This window comes from Arachis hypogaea, chromosome 13 (assembly GCF_003086295.3).
Source record: "Arachis hypogaea cultivar Tifrunner chromosome 13, arahy.Tifrunner.gnm2.J5K5, whole genome shotgun sequence".
Taxonomy (NCBI): domain Eukaryota; kingdom Viridiplantae; phylum Streptophyta; class Magnoliopsida; order Fabales; family Fabaceae; genus Arachis; species Arachis hypogaea.
Genome location: NC_092048.1, coordinates 47,684,404 through 47,703,026, shown reverse-complemented (window position 1 = coordinate 47,703,026; position 18,623 = coordinate 47,684,404). Strand labels below are relative to the sequence as shown.

General features: G+C 31.4%; 1 protein-coding gene across 11 annotated transcripts; it reads left to right on the top strand.

Moving 5' to 3' along the window:
- The first annotated feature begins 10,572 nt into the window (after positions 1-10,572).
- LOC112734062 (uncharacterized) lies at positions 10,573-15,853 on the top strand. 11 transcript variants are annotated; one of them, XM_072211877.1, is made up of 8 exons: positions 10,573-10,764; positions 11,100-11,236; positions 11,863-11,960; positions 12,191-12,254; positions 12,860-12,928; positions 14,261-14,330; positions 14,751-14,851; positions 15,406-15,853. In XM_072211877.1, exons 6-8 carry the CDS (start codon positions 14,288-14,290, stop codon positions 15,703-15,705), a joined length of 444 nt encoding a protein of 147 aa, XP_072067978.1. In that variant the 5' UTR covers positions 10,573-10,764; positions 11,100-11,236; positions 11,863-11,960; positions 12,191-12,254; positions 12,860-12,928; positions 14,261-14,287; the 3' UTR covers positions 15,706-15,853. The 11 variants fall into 11 exon arrangements, 9 of the variants coding, with proteins under 9 accessions (XP_072067978.1, XP_072067983.1, XP_072067984.1 ...); XM_072211882.1 differs by having other exon boundaries at positions 14,735-14,851; XM_072211883.1 differs by having other exon boundaries at positions 11,863-12,003; positions 14,735-14,851.
- Positions 15,854-18,623: the final 2,770 nt, after the last annotated feature.

Sequence of the window (18,623 nt, the reverse complement as noted above, 5' to 3'; positions counted from 1 at the left end):
ACATTCCGTTAATTATTTAACTTTGAACTCACGGTGGGACTACATTGAAGCTAAATGAAACTTTTTTTATTTAAATAGGACACTTTAAACCTTAAGGGCCAAAACAAGATTATGCCCCAACGTAAGGGACTAATTTAGTACTTTACCCTTTTTAATAATATTGGATTGCAAACTTTGCTGGAATTGGGTATGGAGGTGTGCTCAACTGCTCATACTCATAGTAGGTGCAGACTAAATTTAAACTAAAGCTTCATAATAAGTGCATTTCGTATTCAAGTACATGTGACAAAAGACATTGAATGATTATATATAGTTTAGATTTTGATTTGATTAAATTGAATGTTTATGCTTATTTTGTATGAAATGATTTTGTTAGGAAGGAATGGAGCGGTCGGAGATTATTAAACGATGTGTTTCTTTTTATGAAATGATGAGATTGAAGCATGATAATTTGATGTTGAACTTTGTTCTTACATCTATGTTATTAGCAAGTTGGTATTCCCATCTATATTAATGCTTTGTATGAAATTATGATAATATACCGTTTTAGTTGGATCAGATTTTGCAGTTGTTTTGTTTGGAATTAGGTAAAGAATATAAGAATTTCCCAAAACAGCCAATCTAATTTCAAGAATTCAATGTCAACAAACCAGTCAATCTAATTCATTCATATACATGCTTTTACAACATGTTTACAAATACAAACAAATTACACACAAATACTCCTACTACAATTTAAAACCCAACACTATAACTTAATTTGTAGTTCCTTTTGCCTTCAAGAGATTCTGTGATGCATAAGTTATGTATCCACTAGGTTTCTCACTTGTATATCATTAGCTTGCTTGGATTTCCACTGGTGTGCTCAATGAAGTTTGAATGTCTCGAAATAGATGATAGCGTATGTAGTAAATATGTAGATGAAATAAATTTAACTTCAATTCTAATCCAAAACAGCTTGAAGTTTGATTGTAGGATTTTAGCAAAAGAGAATACAAAAGCATAATAGTTAAATAGAACACAAGTAAAAAAAATATAGTGTGCATCAAGAGCTTAGATATTTTAGTAAATAGAGATCTCACAATAGACTTTTTTATAGCTTCAGCCCTATCACAACAAAGAAACCAAAGAAGGACGGCATAATTAACAATTGAAAGGTTAAAGTAGTGTATGCATAACTAAGCTACTTTATTTTTTAGTTTTAATATTCAAATGCCATATTGTGCTCCGTATGTTACGTTAAAATTAACACTTAATTATAATGTGCAAAATACATAGCAAAACAAGTAACTGAAACCTGGTTTAACATATGAAAAAAGAACTATAATGTGCATTCACAAAATAAGGGCCATAAAAAGATGAAAACACATAAAACATGGTTTAACAGCAAGCAACTGAAACCTGGCACACCATATACACTAATGCAAAAGCAAGCACCAAAATAGCAAACCAAGAAATGAGAACGAAAATCACAACTTGACCACAAACCCAGCCTGCAGTGGTTGCATTATGTTAAAGAGCAAACCGTGAGTGTGACATTTTGTCAGCTTCAAAATTGAGTTGATTAAATTCGACTTTAGCTAACGAAATTGTAATGAAACAAAATTATCTTCTTTTTTAACTCTCAGTGACATAATTGCAAACATTTGGTAGAGTAAAATAATTGCAACCAATAAGCATATCAACTGCAAGCAATTTTGGTTCTTGAAATACAATGAAAAACAACAAACACGTGACTAGGTTATGCGCTCCAAAACTCAATCAGCATGTAACCATTTTCTCCTTTTAAATTTCAGACACCACAAACTCAAAATCACTCATTGTGAAAAACAACTTTTCAAATCGTGACTTTATTCAAAGTTAACAACAATGCTAACTATCTCATATCAGTGTCATCATTGAATCATAAAAAATTTGGTGTCAAAATCACCGTAATCATCAGCTTACATACCTTATTTGGAGGATAACCCCTATTTCCAGCATCAATAGCAACCAACAAAAGAAAGTGAGAGAGAGCAAGAGAGAGAGAGAGAGAGAGAGAGAGAGAGAGAGAGAGAGAGAGAGCGAGAGAGAGAGAACGTGAGAGAGAGACAGATGGAGAGAACCGTATGCAAAGCAATGGAGAAACGGTGGCAAGGCTTCCTCGTCGACGGCGAACTCGACACCAAGTAGGAGAGTGACGCGGCGAAATTGGGTGAACTGACGGGAGACATTGGGGATTGAGAAAGGAGGAAGGGGAAATGGTTGTCTAGAGGATTGGGTGAGGGTGTACTTTTTGTTTTTTTCTTTTAATTAGTAGAGATAATTTGGTCATTTCATTTATTTTAGTCTTTGTATTATATTTTGAATGATATTTTACACCAAACACAATACTGAGATTTATTTTAATTTCTGTCTCTCTGTCTCTATCACTCAGTATCTGTCTCTCAATCTCTGTCTCTCTACTAAATGCTACCTTATTGTTGACAACAATGATTAATTTTATCGCAATTTTTTATCTTTAGTTAAGTTATACACTTGACTACATAGCCCTTTTCATTTGCAAGAGTGAAAAAATAAAATATACCTTAATGTTTTTCATGAAAATAAGATTATTATACGAAAATGCGAGAATGTATTTATAGCCATTGATTGAGTTAACTAATTAAGATTAAATATACCTAATAAATTATATACAAAAAATGCATTTATGGTTATTGAATTCATGTGAGAATATATTTATTGTAGATTTATTTAGATATGTATTATAGTATAGTACAAACAAATATTTATATTATCGATTAAATGAATAGAATAATACCAAAAAATTATTGAAAAAGAAACGAATATTCTTTTTGTCTAGAGGGAAAAAAAATAAAAATCAAGAAAAATTCGTTTTAAAAAAGAAAAGAATATTTTTCCTATTGTTTTTTACAACTTTCAAGTAATTTTTTTATCAAATCATATATTTTTTTTTAATTTTATCCCATCACTAATAATTTAATTATTTTTAGATAATAGTACATAAAATCAACATTAGTAAGGAGTCATATTGAAAACAAAAAATATATGTCTATCTACATAATCTCAAATGTTATCAATTCCTGATATAGATTACACAATACACAATGCATGCAAAATTTCCTACATTAGCTGCAAGTTTTATTCTCAGATTGTAAGTTTCTAGATTTGCACCCAAATATCTTGTAATTTATCAGCAAAATTCGCAATTGTTATCTGAGATGTTTATATACCAGAAATAATACATGTATATATAGGGAGAAATATAAATTTGAATAGGACCAATTACTGAACTATGTTAGTGGGAGGGGTAATACTAGTTTTAACAGTGCAAGAATGCATGAAAATAACATGAAAACTATATATAATGTAACATGGCAGTAGAACTTATAATGATCATCTAAAATACTTATCACTAGAGACAAATACATGTATCTAACTTGAAAATGCAAATTTAGATGAGTATAACTATTGATCTTGATTCGAAGGATAAAGCTAGTTTATTAATGATTAATTTCATAAATCTATGGTGAAAAAAATAAGAAAATAAAGTGTATTAAAATGCTAGATATCTTATAATTTAGTAGCAAAACTTAACTATTATCTGAGATGTTTGTATTAAGGACAAATGCATGTATGTCAAATTTCGATGAAAATAATTACTAAACTAGGTTGGAAGGCAAGTGTAGGTTTATTTTTTGTTAATTTATCCATGCAATACAATGTTAGGTCCTTTATTAAACTTTAATTTAGCCCAAGAGTTTTCTGAGTCATTTTAATTATTTTTATCATGATACAACATCACGTGATTATAATAAGGAAAATTACCATAAAAATCAACATCATAAAAAATAGGGCAATTTTCATATAAAATAATTGGATAATAAATTTACACAATCACAATATTTTGAAACGGTTTACATTTCAATCCTAACTTTAATCTATATAAACTGTAACATCCTATAGAATTTTACACATTATTATGTAAAACCACCATATATAGGCTATCGCTGATTACCTTAAAAAATCTTAAACCATAAACCGCAAAAGTCTACCACTGATTATAGTCAGCCCACTAAATGTTCATAAACCATCATTGGCAGCCATAGTTTATGTGCAGCAAATCATGGATAATCCGCTCTAGACAACCGTGAATTATGAAGAAACCAGCAACTTGAATCTGCTGCTGACTATCGCGGTTTACGCTTTGTAGTGCTACAAAACCACGATGGTTAGTCACGGATTATTCATTCAAGTGAGTTAGGATATTTGTGGTAGAGAGATTTTTTTTGTTAGTTGAACATCTATGCATGCTACTAACATAATATAAACATGTATGATGCAAAAAATATTAAACGATATCTAGATGCCAATGGAAAGCAAATGTGTTGAATAATCCTAGTATGGCAGATGAAGCCCTCGATTTGGAGGTGTGAAGGTTGTCAACAAAGAACGATCCCAGTCCATAGATACGATTCTTGTACGGCTCAGATGTGGTCTCGCACCAAACCGTGTCAAGATCAACAACTGCATCAGCGGCGTTGCTGCTGTGCTCTCTAGTAGGTTAGGATCGCTGGGTTGTGGCCTCTAGTCTCTGTGTGTAGGACTCCTGTGTAACACATGTTAGAAGGCGAACGACAGTTAAGTGAAAACTTTACATCAAATGATGTTTACTCACATAATGATCCACAGACCACTAATCAGCAAATCTCTCCTTCTTCTCTATTAAGGTGTGAGTATACTTGAAGATCTCCGCCATCGTCACATCACGATCTAACGACTTAGACTATACATGTTGAAACAATATGTTAAATCAAGTAATAATGACATTAAATGTCAAAGACAAATGAACTTAATAACAAAATGAAATAAGTTACATACCAGCCTAGCCTTTGTCTTTATGAAAGTTGTTGAGCCGTCAGTATACTTCAACGACCTGGCTGGTGCATTATTAGCTCTATTGTGAGACAGCGATGCCTGAACCCCTCATGAGGCGCCCAATGGACGTACATTGCTTTCTTAATGTCCGGGCAGAGCCAAATAGTGAGGTGGTGGTATCTCTCACGTACGTCTTCCATCATTTGCTGAAGCCGTCTAGCCATCCGATGGTCGAAGATCTTCCTGTTTATGGCATCGTGAGTTTTGTCCCGTATAAATTTCTCCTGAACAAATAATATTTAGCACTAGTTAATCGAAATTAAATACATAATTAAACAAAATAGAAGATATAAACTAGCTATAATTTGAATATGTTGAGTTTTTACCACCCATTTCTGAAATCATCACTTTCTAGTCTCAGCAGGGATCTTCTTGTAGCTCGGCAATAGGCGGTCGTACATCAGCTTTATGACATTGGTACACTTTCTGTGTACATGCATTGTTTTTTGGCAAACCAATCAATAAAAAACTTAAGATTAGTAGTTTATTAAATAATTATTTGAAGTAATCTATAAATTATATTTAGATTTTTTAGAAATTCCGGCAGAGTTTTATCTATAACTAGAAGGCGCCTAAAACTCTATCCATCAATAATTCACTTAAAAAATTCACAAACAAACCAATATGATATTATATTACTTAAGCAACAATATCCATTAACAATAAGGAATTCTCCAACACTTTCAGCAGTTCAAACCTACTAACCTCAATCGAACCTATCTTAACAATCTAAATCCACTAAAGCCAGAAAATTGAATGTAACTAAATTAAACTAACTAACTCAAATGAAAAACTTAAGATTAGTAACGACATATGTTGAATACAGAAATAGGGAAAGACGCAGTAGTGATGACGATGGAACGAGGCAGCAGCGACGACAATGGTTCAAGAACCCGAGACAGCGACGGCGTTGGTTCAACAACCCGAGGCAACGATGGTGTCAGAACGAGGCAGAAGCAAAGGCAACCCACAAGGCAGCAGCGATGGTGATGGAACCCCTGGCAACGATGTTACAAAGGAGAGGAAAGGGAGAACCAAGGTGAGAGAAAAGGAGAGAGGAGAGGGCGAAGTTGTAGAAGTGAGGGGGAAGGGTTTCTGAATTCGAATTTCATTCAATTTTACCGTTGGATTTACGGCAATAAATCCTACGGTAAGGGTGTTGGTCGTTGTCCAAAATGCTGCGTTTCACTAATTCATATTACCGTTAGAAACTTCTGACGGTAAATTCAACAGTAAAATTGGTGTTTATAAAATAAAATTTTGCGTCCCTTTTTATCATCATAATTAAGGAAGGATTATGGAATCCAACGGTAAGTTTCTTTGGGGATGAAGTTTTCCTTGTAACCATTGAAAAATCTTCCGCTAAATCCGCCGGTAACCTCCCTCGTTAAACCTGCTAGTAAATCCGACGTATTCAACATTTTTCTTGTAGTATAGTCGATTGCATCAAACAAAAGATTGCACTAATGTAAGGTGATAAAAAAAAGTTAAAAGTCTAACGTATAACTTTTATACAAATGCCCTAACCAAATTTGAGTAACACAGATGCTTATAGGGAATAATCTATCTAATTTTTCACTACAGCAAAAAATTGCACTAATGTAAGGTGATAAAAAACATAATAGACTAACATATAACACACTATCTATAATAACCCGAATTTTTAAAAGTTAAATAATGAATAATTCAAGATTTATTATTTTATTTAAAGAAAATTATTCTCCTAAAAATAATTAAATTAAATTTTATAATACTTTGAGTTTAAAATCTATTAAGATTTTTAAATTATTTTTATTATAATAAGATATTTCAAAAAAGATAAAAAAAGATTATTATTATTATTATTATTATTATTATTATTATTATTATTATTATTATTATTATTATTATTATTATTATATCTTTCCTGCTGGCCAAAGGCAATTGAGGAAATAGTAAAGAAAGCAAGCCAATGTGGCTTGAATTTAGATAAGTATATATATACATATGACACCAATTCACTTCCTGGGATATTAATCACCATCATTAATCACAAAATCTTCCTCCTTCTCTTATTGTTCAACGAAACCAAAAGGAAAAGAGAGAGAGACCGAGAGTGAGAACCATCATGACTGGAAGACTTCGACGCTTAATTTCTTGAGTTTCATAATTCTAATAAAAAATTTAATTCGATAAAAGTGTTTGTATCTTTCTCTTCTACACGTTGGCGTCACTTTTGTTCGGTGGAAGCTGACAGTGACGTAGCTTCCATTTTCTTTGAGTTCGGCCAATTAGAGTTCTAGGAGGCACAGACGATTTCTAACAGTTTTCCTCTTCAACAGCTCAGTCAGAAAACTTCTCCAGAGCTTCCGTTGTTTTGATTTTATACGGAGGTAGAATTTGGTAATTTTATAATAATTAAATGTGAATTTGATAAGTAAATATTGGTTTGATTGATTATTGTTGCGTTTGATTGGGTTTTATGTTAAATTTGGTTGAATTATTGTTATTTTTGATATTATGGTTTGGCCTTGGTGGATTTAGCCCAAAATCAAATTGTTTTGAGTGAATTTTGGGGTTGATTTATGTGAAAATACTAAAAAATATTGATGAAGTCTGATGACCGAGAGATTAAATAAAAAGTTATGAAAAGTCGGTAACCGTAAAGCTTGAAAATTGACTTAAAAATGAAGCAAAAACTTAAAGAATTTCGGGAATGGGATTCGGTCCTTCGGTAAAAGCTATAATCATGGAAACAAAATTTATATTTGAGATTGAAATAGTAATTTAATAAAAACTTGAAGTTAGTTTTGTAATTCTATATGTTTTGGGTATTTTGGGTAATAATTAAGAAGTTTAGGGATAAAATAGGTATTTTATAAAAGATGCAAGGTCATTTTGGTAATTATATTATATGTAAGAATATTTTAATAAATTATAAAATATGTTGAGGTGAGAATATAAATATTTTAGGAAGCTCAAAAATACAAAATAATTTATATAAGATTAAGAACAAAGCTTAAGTTAATAAGTTTTCGGTAATAAAGAAAATTATTATTATTGTTATTAATTTATTAAAATTATTATCAATATATTTTTGAAATATATTATATATTAGCATTTTATTTAAAATATATTATTTTATTTATGATATACTAAAAGGGTAAGCAGAAAACTGTCTTAAAAGCTTTAGAAAGACAAATCTAAGTTAAGAACCTTTAATACTCTTTTCATAAGACCCTTAGGGAAAGGCGAGAGATAATGTGAAGACAATTTATATTGTGAAATGATAAGAAAGAAAAGAAAGAAAGAAAGAACGAAAAGAAAATGAGATAAGCAAAGATATGATGATGAGCCCACCGAGATTTGCTTTCCAGAGATACATCGGCCAATCCAGGGGATGGTCGCACCTGTAAGACAAAAGTTTCTTACAGAGGTTATCAATACATACATTGGCTAGAGAGAGCCTCACCTGGAAGACCGAGGTTGCTTACAGAGGTTATGGCACTGGAAGCCAAACTCCGACAAAGGTTGCTGAGTTAAGTGGAAATATAATTCAATAAATGACAGTGAACAAAAGAATTAAAAGAATAAAAGAAACTAAAGAACCTCTGCCACTTGAGAGCAGAGAATATAAGAGAAATGAATGTATTAATTAAAGGAATCTCTACCACAGGAGAGCAAAGAACAAAGATTAAAATAATCTAATGAACATATTCTATAGTAGAGCAGATGGAAAAGAAGGTATTAATTAAAGGTATCTCTGCCACAGTAGAGTAGAGAGCAAAGATTAAAAAGAAATTAAGTGCTGTTTGGGCCTTAGTGCCAAGTATCTAGTGGGGACGGCGATGTGTAACGCTCACTTGATACTATAGGGACGGCTCAGTAAGGACGGCGATGCGTAACGCTCACTGGAGACCGAAAGGAAGGTTTCTCGTGAGGATGGCGATGCGTAATGCTCATGGAGGAAACGTTGGCTGAGATAAGGACGGCGGTATGAAATGCTTATCTCAGGACCAGTGTCAGAAATCGGGCAACTAATCGACATATGAGCTCATGACCTGTATAGGATTAGACATGCATCATACTTTTTTGCGCATATTTGTTTGTGATTGTGTTTTCTATGATTGTGTGTGTTTGTGATTGATGTTCATTTGGATCCAAAAATGAATTCGATGTGTTTTTATTGATGATTTAGTCTTTTTGACTGCTTAGCTTGTTCAAATTTGAACTAATTTTGGTTCTTTTGTGTGTTAATTGAGGTTTACTTAATGTTGCTGATAAGTATTGACCAAATTTTTTATTCCTTAAGTAATTTCGGTTCATTTCTTAGTTTAATTAGGGTTCATTTCGATCCAAAAATAAATTTGATGTATTTTTGTTGATGATTGAGTTTTTTTGAGTGCTTGTTCAAATCTGAACTAATTTTGGTTCATTTGTGTGTTAAATGAGGTTCACTTAATACTGCTGATAAGTATTGATCAAATTTTTTATTCTTTAAGTAATTTCGGTTCATTTCTTAGTTTAATTGAGGTTCATTTGGGTTCAAAAATGAATTCGATGTACTTTTGTTGATGATTAAGTCTTTTTTTAGCAAAGAAGAATAAAATTATTCATTATCACTTTATTCAATTGTATTAGATTTCATTCCATTCCATTTAATTTATCTTAAAAGTCATTCTAATCATTAGAACAAATTATTTATCGATAACACACCTAAAATGGTGACCGGTGAATGCATCAACTTCACATTCACATTCACACCATTCTTGAATCCTTGATAATGCAATGGCCAATGCATACAACCTCACTGCTGCCACATCCTACCAATCATTTCACCTTTAATTCTTCTAATCTTCCTTAATTGCAGCTTAAAATATAGTTTATTTATTCATCTTTAATTAAATATAATCAACTTTGACATATCACATATGACATATCATGCGTAATTGATAAGGACCATGAAGGTTTAAAGAGACAATTTTAATCTCTAGTATAGGAAATAACTGCACATTCTTTAAGTTAATTGTAGCCAAACATATTTCATATTAACAAATGAACCGAAATATTATTATAATAATATCATTGTGTAATAATAAATGAACTAAAAATTGTGCATTCTATGAACTCTGAAACTCTTGCATTCTATCCAAATTCAAATTCATAAACAACACTGATTTTAACAAAAAAGAATGAAATTATTCATTATCACTTTGTTCAATTGCATTCCATTCCATTGAATTCAAAATTGTTAAAGAATGAACCGAAATATTATCATAACAACACCATTGTATAATAACAAATGAACCGAAAATCGTGTATTCTCACTACTAGAAAACTAGTTATTACAGACAGATATTTCCGACGGATTTTATCCCACGGAAATACAGACGGAATTTCAGAGGGATTTTTTGTCGGAAAATAAAAAAAATGAATTAGCATAAATTACAGACGGAAAAGAAAATCCGTCGATAATTCTGTCGGAAAAATTAATTTTTTTCGTGGGAAATGGTTACAGACGAATTTTTCGTCTGTAATTAAATGGACGAAAACGGTGCGTTTTGTTAAATTATTACAGACGGAAAAATCCGTCTGTAATTTAAAAATTTCCGTCGGTAATACTGACTTAAACCTAAACGTTGCTTCTATACCCTCGAGCTCCACATAGTTACACTCCAAACGAGTTTCACAAGCAGCTTCAGACTCCATTCACACTCCAAATCTCGCTCCTCAGTGCCACATTCTTCCATCACCGCTATTCCATAACCACAGTCATCCACCGCATTCTTCCATCATCAACACCTTTGGGACTTCCATTACTCTCGTCGTTGTCAATCATCACTCTCGGTAAACCTAACTCTACTTTTATGAGTATAAATTTTAATCCTCCTTCAGTGACTTTTTCTTCTCTTCAAACCCAACATCGATGGTGACTATATTTTCTTCCAGTTAGTTTAATTGCTGCTTGATTTCATTTCTGATTTGGGATTAAGCTAGGGTTTGCTTTTGATTTTGTGATTTATTTGGTTGCTGTGATGAATTTTTTATTTAATCAAAGCATTTCGAATGATGCATGTAAGCTGTTTGATGAAAAGCCTCCGAAACATTCTTCTATCTTGTTATGTGCTTTCTCATAAGAAAACATACTTGCTCTCCTAACTACACAGTGGTTTTCTGTGAAGGTCCCTTGAACAAACAGAACCTGGAGTTTTTCTGAGCTGGGTTGGAGCTGAATCCAAGGTACGGAAGCTTCTCAGTACATCCAGTTGGGAAAGCTATTGTGGATGCTGCTCAGAAAGTTAATTGTACTAACACTAAGGTTCTTCTTTCTCTATTCAACTTCCCCATCCTGACATCAAGTGTTCTCATTGCTTTATTCTGTGACAAACTTTACTTATTTATTTATTTAAATTATTGATTAGTTTATCATATTAATAAAATGTATTTTACTTAAATAATGGAAATAAATAAACAAAATTATTTGAAAATTAAAATAAAAAGATAATAACATTGTTATATTTGCCGACCCTGCTCTTTACTATATTACCTGGTTTATCTATGCGTCTGAGTGTGTATGTGTCAGAAAGGGAATGATATCATAGTTTATAATATTGGTGGATTTTTGGCTTTCCATGAGCTAATCTGCCTCTAATAACAGTTGGCTAATTGCTATTGAGTTGCTATTCTCTTGTAGAGGAGAAACGACTGGGTACTTAACTTTGTTTTGTGCCCCCTTTTACTGTCAGTATATGCCATCTATATGAGATTGACTTATTAATAGGCAATGTTTATTGGTTGTAAGACTCACTGACTAATGTACTTTTGTAAAATAGAACCTTTTGGTGGTAATTTGTGAATGGCTGAAATCTGTAATTCATGTTAAATATATTGTCATAAAGGTTAGTTTCATAAGGACACACCTGTTAGTGTACTACAAATTTGCAGGTTACAGATGGAACATTCCTTGAAGAACCTGGTTCTGGTGCAGTAGCAACTGTTGATAACAAAAAGGTCTTTGTTGGGACATTGGATTGGATCACCAGGTACTGGAGTATTTGATTTTTATCATTCTCTGAAAATATACAGGTGATGCATCTCAAATTTTATTTATTTTTAAAATTTAATTTATTTAAAGGAATTTTTTTCCATTTTTTTCAAAAGAATGCAGCGTATTGCTGATTATGCTTGCTTTAGATTCATCCATGTTACTAAGATACTGGATGGTAGCTTTGTTCTTTTTTTTTTTCTTAACAAAATTTTTTTCTTAATACAGTTACACGATTCCTCACAAGAAAGATGGACTTAGATGTTGCGATGAGGTGGATCCTATTGCCAAGGTACTTACCCTAAAAGCTTATCCCATAATTGTGGATGCTATGGTCTTAAACTGCAGTTGTAATTATAGTTAATTGTGGTGTAATGTGAAAATAAAAGTAATTAATTATAGCCACAATGGGAGTTATAGACTGTAATTTAAAATAATATAAACTACTAGGTTACAATGTTGACTATCTTGGGGCCATTACAGCTATTGAGAAGGGACTAACAGGTCTCTATATGTTTCAATTATTTTTAATTTAAATTGTTAACTTAAAAAAAAGCTTTTATTAATTAGTTACCTGTAAATATGTAAATTTGTAGAATCAATCGGAAGATCCAAATCTAATAAAACGTGGTGCGTGGGTAATTGCTTTAATTTTGTTTTAATTTCAATAATAATCTGAGATATTTTTAATTATAATTTTCTGTAATAATATTATATTTTACTTCTGCTTTACTGCTGCTATAGTACTTAATTAATTTATTGCTAGATTGTTTAATTAAATGATGAACTGTTATGTCAGAATTCTACTAAAAATGCTTGTATTATATGATCTCTTGAGTTTGGTATTATGTCTATTTACAATTTAATTTAGACTACTCACTTGTGCTGTGTTTTTAGATCCTTAAAGATAGACGGTTGAATGAGACTGCCGTTCTTGGTGTCCCTGTGAAAGCCACAATCAAAGAGGTATTTTTGTAAAAAGCAAATCCTGATAGATTATTCACAAGCTTAATATTTAGTTTGCTACATTAAAATAAATTTGGTAGAAGCTGAAGTTATTAGTGAGAGATTGAATTCATTTATTTGTTTTCCTCAGAATATTTTAAATTCTGCACTATTGTAACATGTTTTTAGCCTCAGCTAACTGTTTATTTATCCCACTCAATCCTCCAATGCTACACGAAGACTTGTTTTTACTCCATGTGCGTTAAATGCAAAATAATAGAATAATATTCATTCTGATTTCTTTTTTTTCTTTTAACCCCGTCATTGTTGAGATCCAATTTAAGAGAAATCCTTTCTATAAACGCCACTCTCTTATGCAGTCCAAGTAGGAAAATCAGAGATACTATTTTAATAATTCCAAATCGGTATATTTTTATTCTTTCTTTTTTGAAAATTCTTGCATGCAACTTATCCTCAAAGTGCAACTGCAACTAGCAAGGAAAAAATAAATAAATAAACGTTGAAAGTAAATCATAGTATACCTTATTTCCTCAAGTGTGTTACTTAATTTTATATGGCTAGATCATATATATACTTGACTTCTTTTAAAATATAGATAATATTTTATTCAATTACTTTATGTTTTATAAAAATAAAAATAATATTTGTATATTAAAATCATGTTAGCTGATGAACTGTTCATGTTCCCATAGCAATACCCTAACTCTCTCTCTCTCTCTCTCTTATTGATTTAATAATTTAATAATTTAATAATATATCATAGTTTCTTATATGTCAAAACTGCTAGCATTCCTTTGCGTATAAATTAGTTGTGTTCCCAACATAGAGACTAGGGGTCAATATTCGTAAATTATGATTGGGAAAAAGAAATTTTCAAAAATATTTATTTGACTTACCACTATTTCATACTTGATGGGCATAATACAATAATAATAACAATTAATAAGAGTTATATTAAATAATAAAAGGGTTTTTTCCTTTCCTCAAAATACCAGAGCACTTTCCTTGTATGTTATGTTCCACTAGGTTGAGAGAGCATAGGAGGAAGCATAAACATATATAAGTAAGATAGATAGATAGATAGATAGATAGATAGGGGCAGGGGCAGGGGCAAGGGGCAGGGACACTGTACAAAGGTTGTACATGAGATAAAATAAAAATTTATATGCAAAGATAGTTTAACCGAACCATATGAGTTGTAAACTTGTAATTTTAAGGGCTCTCCATTAATGCTCATCATTTTTCTTGAGGAAAATCTAGAATTGAGTTTATATTAAGAATATAACATTTTGTATATTAAAAACCTTCTAATTTTTACTACTTTTCTTTCAGATAAGAGAGATTCGCCAGAAATATGATATGGTGACCTACCTGTTGGAGTATATTGACTATCCTGACCAAAGTATGTCTTTTCGGAGTTAAAACTCAACTTATTGCACGTTCATATACTGTGGAGCATAAGTTCTTTTTATTTTTATGTTCTTAAGTTGCACTTCATTTCTTTTCCGATGGTCAAACTCTAATTTATTTGCTGTAACTTTTGGTCATGTTGAATTTTGTCCTAATCCTTCCAAAAGATCTAAGTTCATCTCCCAGATTTACTGAAAGTCCATGTTTTGAACCTTCTATTTGATCTTTGTCTATCTTCTAATGGTATTATCCAATGAACCAATTTTACACTGAACTTTTAGCCTTTGCCTACTCCTTTTCTTCTTCAAAGAAAAATTATCCATATAATTGTAGGTACTTTAGTAGTGCAAATATCATAATTAGTATATCCAACTTATGCCCGAATTCTCCTTATAGATTGATCTGCTGTCAGTTCCATTTGGCGAGGGGATGTCTGATGTAGCTTCAAGCAGGGACCTGCGCCTTTCATTGGATTGGTGTCCGGAAAAGGGTTGGACAGTGCCTATGCCCACTGTACGTACTTATAATCCCATAATTTGGCTTATCTTTCTATCTGTAATTATTAATTAATATTCAATACATAGTACGATATTTACTCCGTATAAGTGAAATAATGTTACATTATACCATATTTTGAACTTAAATGATCTTTCATTTTCTTTAGGATTATCTGTTTTATAATGGAGCCTTTAGGTTTGTTCAAGTTCAGTATATGAGCTTTCTGCATAATTGGTTTCTAGAATGAAAATATTGTGGCAATGTGCTATTATTGGGTGGGAGAGGATTGCCTATATTAAGAGCATTTTCTTTCTTCTGAATTTCTTTTGTTGAATTTATTCTATGGCCTCTCTTTAGTGCTCAGCACATACATGGTCTTCTTAAAGGCAGAAGTATTTAGCAGATGCTATCCGGGGGATCATATTCCAAAATAAGGTTTTGAGGATTAAGGATAAGTCTATTGATCAGGTTCAAACATTCCTTTGAATATCAATTTTTGTTCCTAATTGTGATTCATTAAATCTTAGTCCTTGAATATGAATGTAACTAATTTTATTTTTTTCCCACAGGCTCTAGCCTACTTTTGTGAGGTTTTGATGTCTATTAGAGGTGTTCTTCCAGAACCCATGAAATACACTGCCAGAACCGGAGAGAATAGTCCAAGATCTTCTGGTACCTCACTGCTTAGGACTCTCAGAATTCAGTCTTTGGGAAAGCTGAATCCAATTGATTTGAAGCGCTTGTCTTTCCATATGTCACCACCCCACAAGGCAACTCAAAACAAGAAGATTAATGAGGAACTAGACAGAGAAATGGAAGTGGATCACAAAGATGGAAAAGCTGAAAAAGATGACGCACTAGAGTCATAGCTGATAGTTGTAGTATGGTTGAACAATATACTGAGAATTATGGTTGATGTATCTATATACTTTGTTTATGTTTTGAATTATAGTGACTTGCTTGTTTATAGTACTTTTCTTAGTTTGATAATACAATAAATTTGTTTATTTTTTGAAATATTATAAATTTTTTAATACAAATTAGATAAAAATTTGTATTAAATTTATATTTATTTTGTATGAAAACAAGTTTATTTTGTAATTAAGAAATAAAAAAAATTCTATTTTATCTTACTGACGGATTTACAGACGAATTTTCTGTCTGTAATCAGAGTGTGAGATGATTTTCCAAAGTTCAAATTACAGACGGAAAATCTGTCGGAAAATTCGCCTGTAATTACAGACAGAAAATTCATCTGAAAATCCGTCTGTAATTACAGACGGAAAATCCGCCTGAAAATCCGTCTGTAATTACAGACGGAGAATCCGTCGAAAAGTTCGTCGCCTTGGGAAAATGGATGGAAAATTTACAGAGGGAAAATCCGTCGGTAACTGGTAAAAATCCGTCGGTAATTTTCCGACGGAAAAAAATCCGTCGGTAAAAAATTTCCGACGGGGCTTTTATAGAGGGACAAAATCCGTCGTCGGTAACCAAAAATCCGTCTGTAATAAAGACTAAATCTGTCTGTAAATCTGTCTGTGTTAATCCATTTTCTAGTTGTGTCTATAAATTCAGAAACTCCTATATTTTATCCAAATTCAAATTCATAAACAATACTGATTTTAGCAAAGAAGAATAAAATTATTCATTATCACTTTATTCAGTTGTATTAGATTCCATTCCATTCCATTTAATTCAAAATTGTTGAAGATGATGATAACGAAAGAAAAAGATAACGAAAAAGAAGAAGAAGAAAAAGAAGATGCAGCATCAAGGGAGAAGAAGAAGAAGAAGAAGCGATGGTTGCACGCATGAATTTAAATTACTTGGATGGACTTAGTTAGGAAAATCACTTGGATGGAGAACATTATGGTATTTTTTAATAACAGAGTTGTTTTATTCTTATTGATAACCTCTGTATGGTCATTACGAATTCTTGTAGGCTATAAGAAATAATTCCTATGATCATGACCCTGTACTTGCTGCATGTGGAATTTATGTTGAGAAAAAATTGACTGAGGTTGAAGGTCGTGTTCTTGAGCCACCCGTATCTTTCTCTATCGGCATGCTTTAAAAGCGTGGCTATAGGGTTATACATATGGCCACGCTTTTAAGTGTGGCAATAAATAAAAACATGACAAAAAATAAAGCGTAGTTATAGATTGACAAAAGCGTCATGATAAAACAATCGGCAAGCTTGTAGATGTGACTCTTTCAAAAGCATATCGATAGCTCAAAAAGCGTGATGAAAAGCTGTCGCCACGCTTTTTTTCACTTTTCGGCACGCTTTGAAAGTGCGGCAAAAGCCATTTTTTCTTGTTGTGAGATCCATTAATAAAGGCTTATTTTACTCTAATGAATTTAGATTTAATTAAAGTTTAATTACTTTGTTGGTCTCTATATATTTACCAAATTTTTAATTAGATCTCTATATTTTTTTCAATTGGGTTTCTATACTTTTTTTTCTTTTCAATTAGGTCACTATAATGCTTTTAATTTTGTAATTAGGTCTTTTTTCATGTCAAAAACGTTAAAATTAATAAAATATTTCTCCCAAAATGCATATAGTCAAAGATTAATTAGGTTTTTAATTATGATTACTTTCAATTTGAAAAGAAATATTTAGTTAACTCGAATATTTTTTAACTAGGAATGACCTAATTATAAAATTAAAAGTAGTGTATATACCCAATTGAAAGAAAAAAATTTAGAGATCTAATTATAAATTTGATAAAACTATAGAAACGTACAAAATAATTAAATCTTCAATTAATCAGATATGCTAATACAGGTTTTCTTTCTGATATGCATAAACAACTTACAAATAAGTTATCTATTCACAATTGGAGATACAATTATATCTTTATGTTCAATAAAGTAAGTCATAGTTGTAGCATCTTCAAATCATACAAAAACATTAGCTATTAATGAAATAATTTGAGAGTGTGTTTGATTTAATTCAATCATCTAATTTGTCCAAGATATATGTGATTTACCATAGAAAAGATACCAACAATCATATATAAAGATAATTCGACTTTCATACACCGACTAAAGAAAGGATAAACTAAAGGTGACAGGACAAACATATTTCACTAAAACTTTTTTACAAACATGATTTTCAACAAAGTGATGAGAGAGACATTCAATAAATTCGTTCCATTGGTAAGTTGACAATGGTTTATAAAATCGTTATTTACTTCAACATTTAAAAAGTTAATGGATCCACTAGAGAAACAATGAACTATTTGTACAATGTGTACTGGGCTATTGAGTTACTATACTATCTAGAATAATCATCCGAGTACTAGCGATAATAAACATCTTTCCAAAAACTAAAACTGATTTTGGAGTTCACCAAGAATCGAACGTTCACCAAGAATCGAACTCTTGATCTTTTGGATCTAACGCTCTAATACCATGTCATGATACCACTCATCCAAAAAGCTTTAGCTGATGGAAAAAGGTAACACTAATAATTATATCTCTAATACTCCCTAAACCTCCATTGTTCACATTGTATAAATATTCTATTGGCTTCTCATACTTTCCCAAAGTTAATATATAATATTATGACATCCTCATTATCAAGTGATGTAGTTATTGGGGAGCATTCCTTAACCATAATTTTTAACCCAAACTTATTTTTTTTGGTTATATTATAATTAAGACAAATTGTTTAACGTATTGGAAAATAATATACTCTTTTTTCTTTCACTAAAAATTTTTCTTTTAGATATTTTTATTAATAAAATTTAACAAGACACTAGTTACTTACGAAAGACTT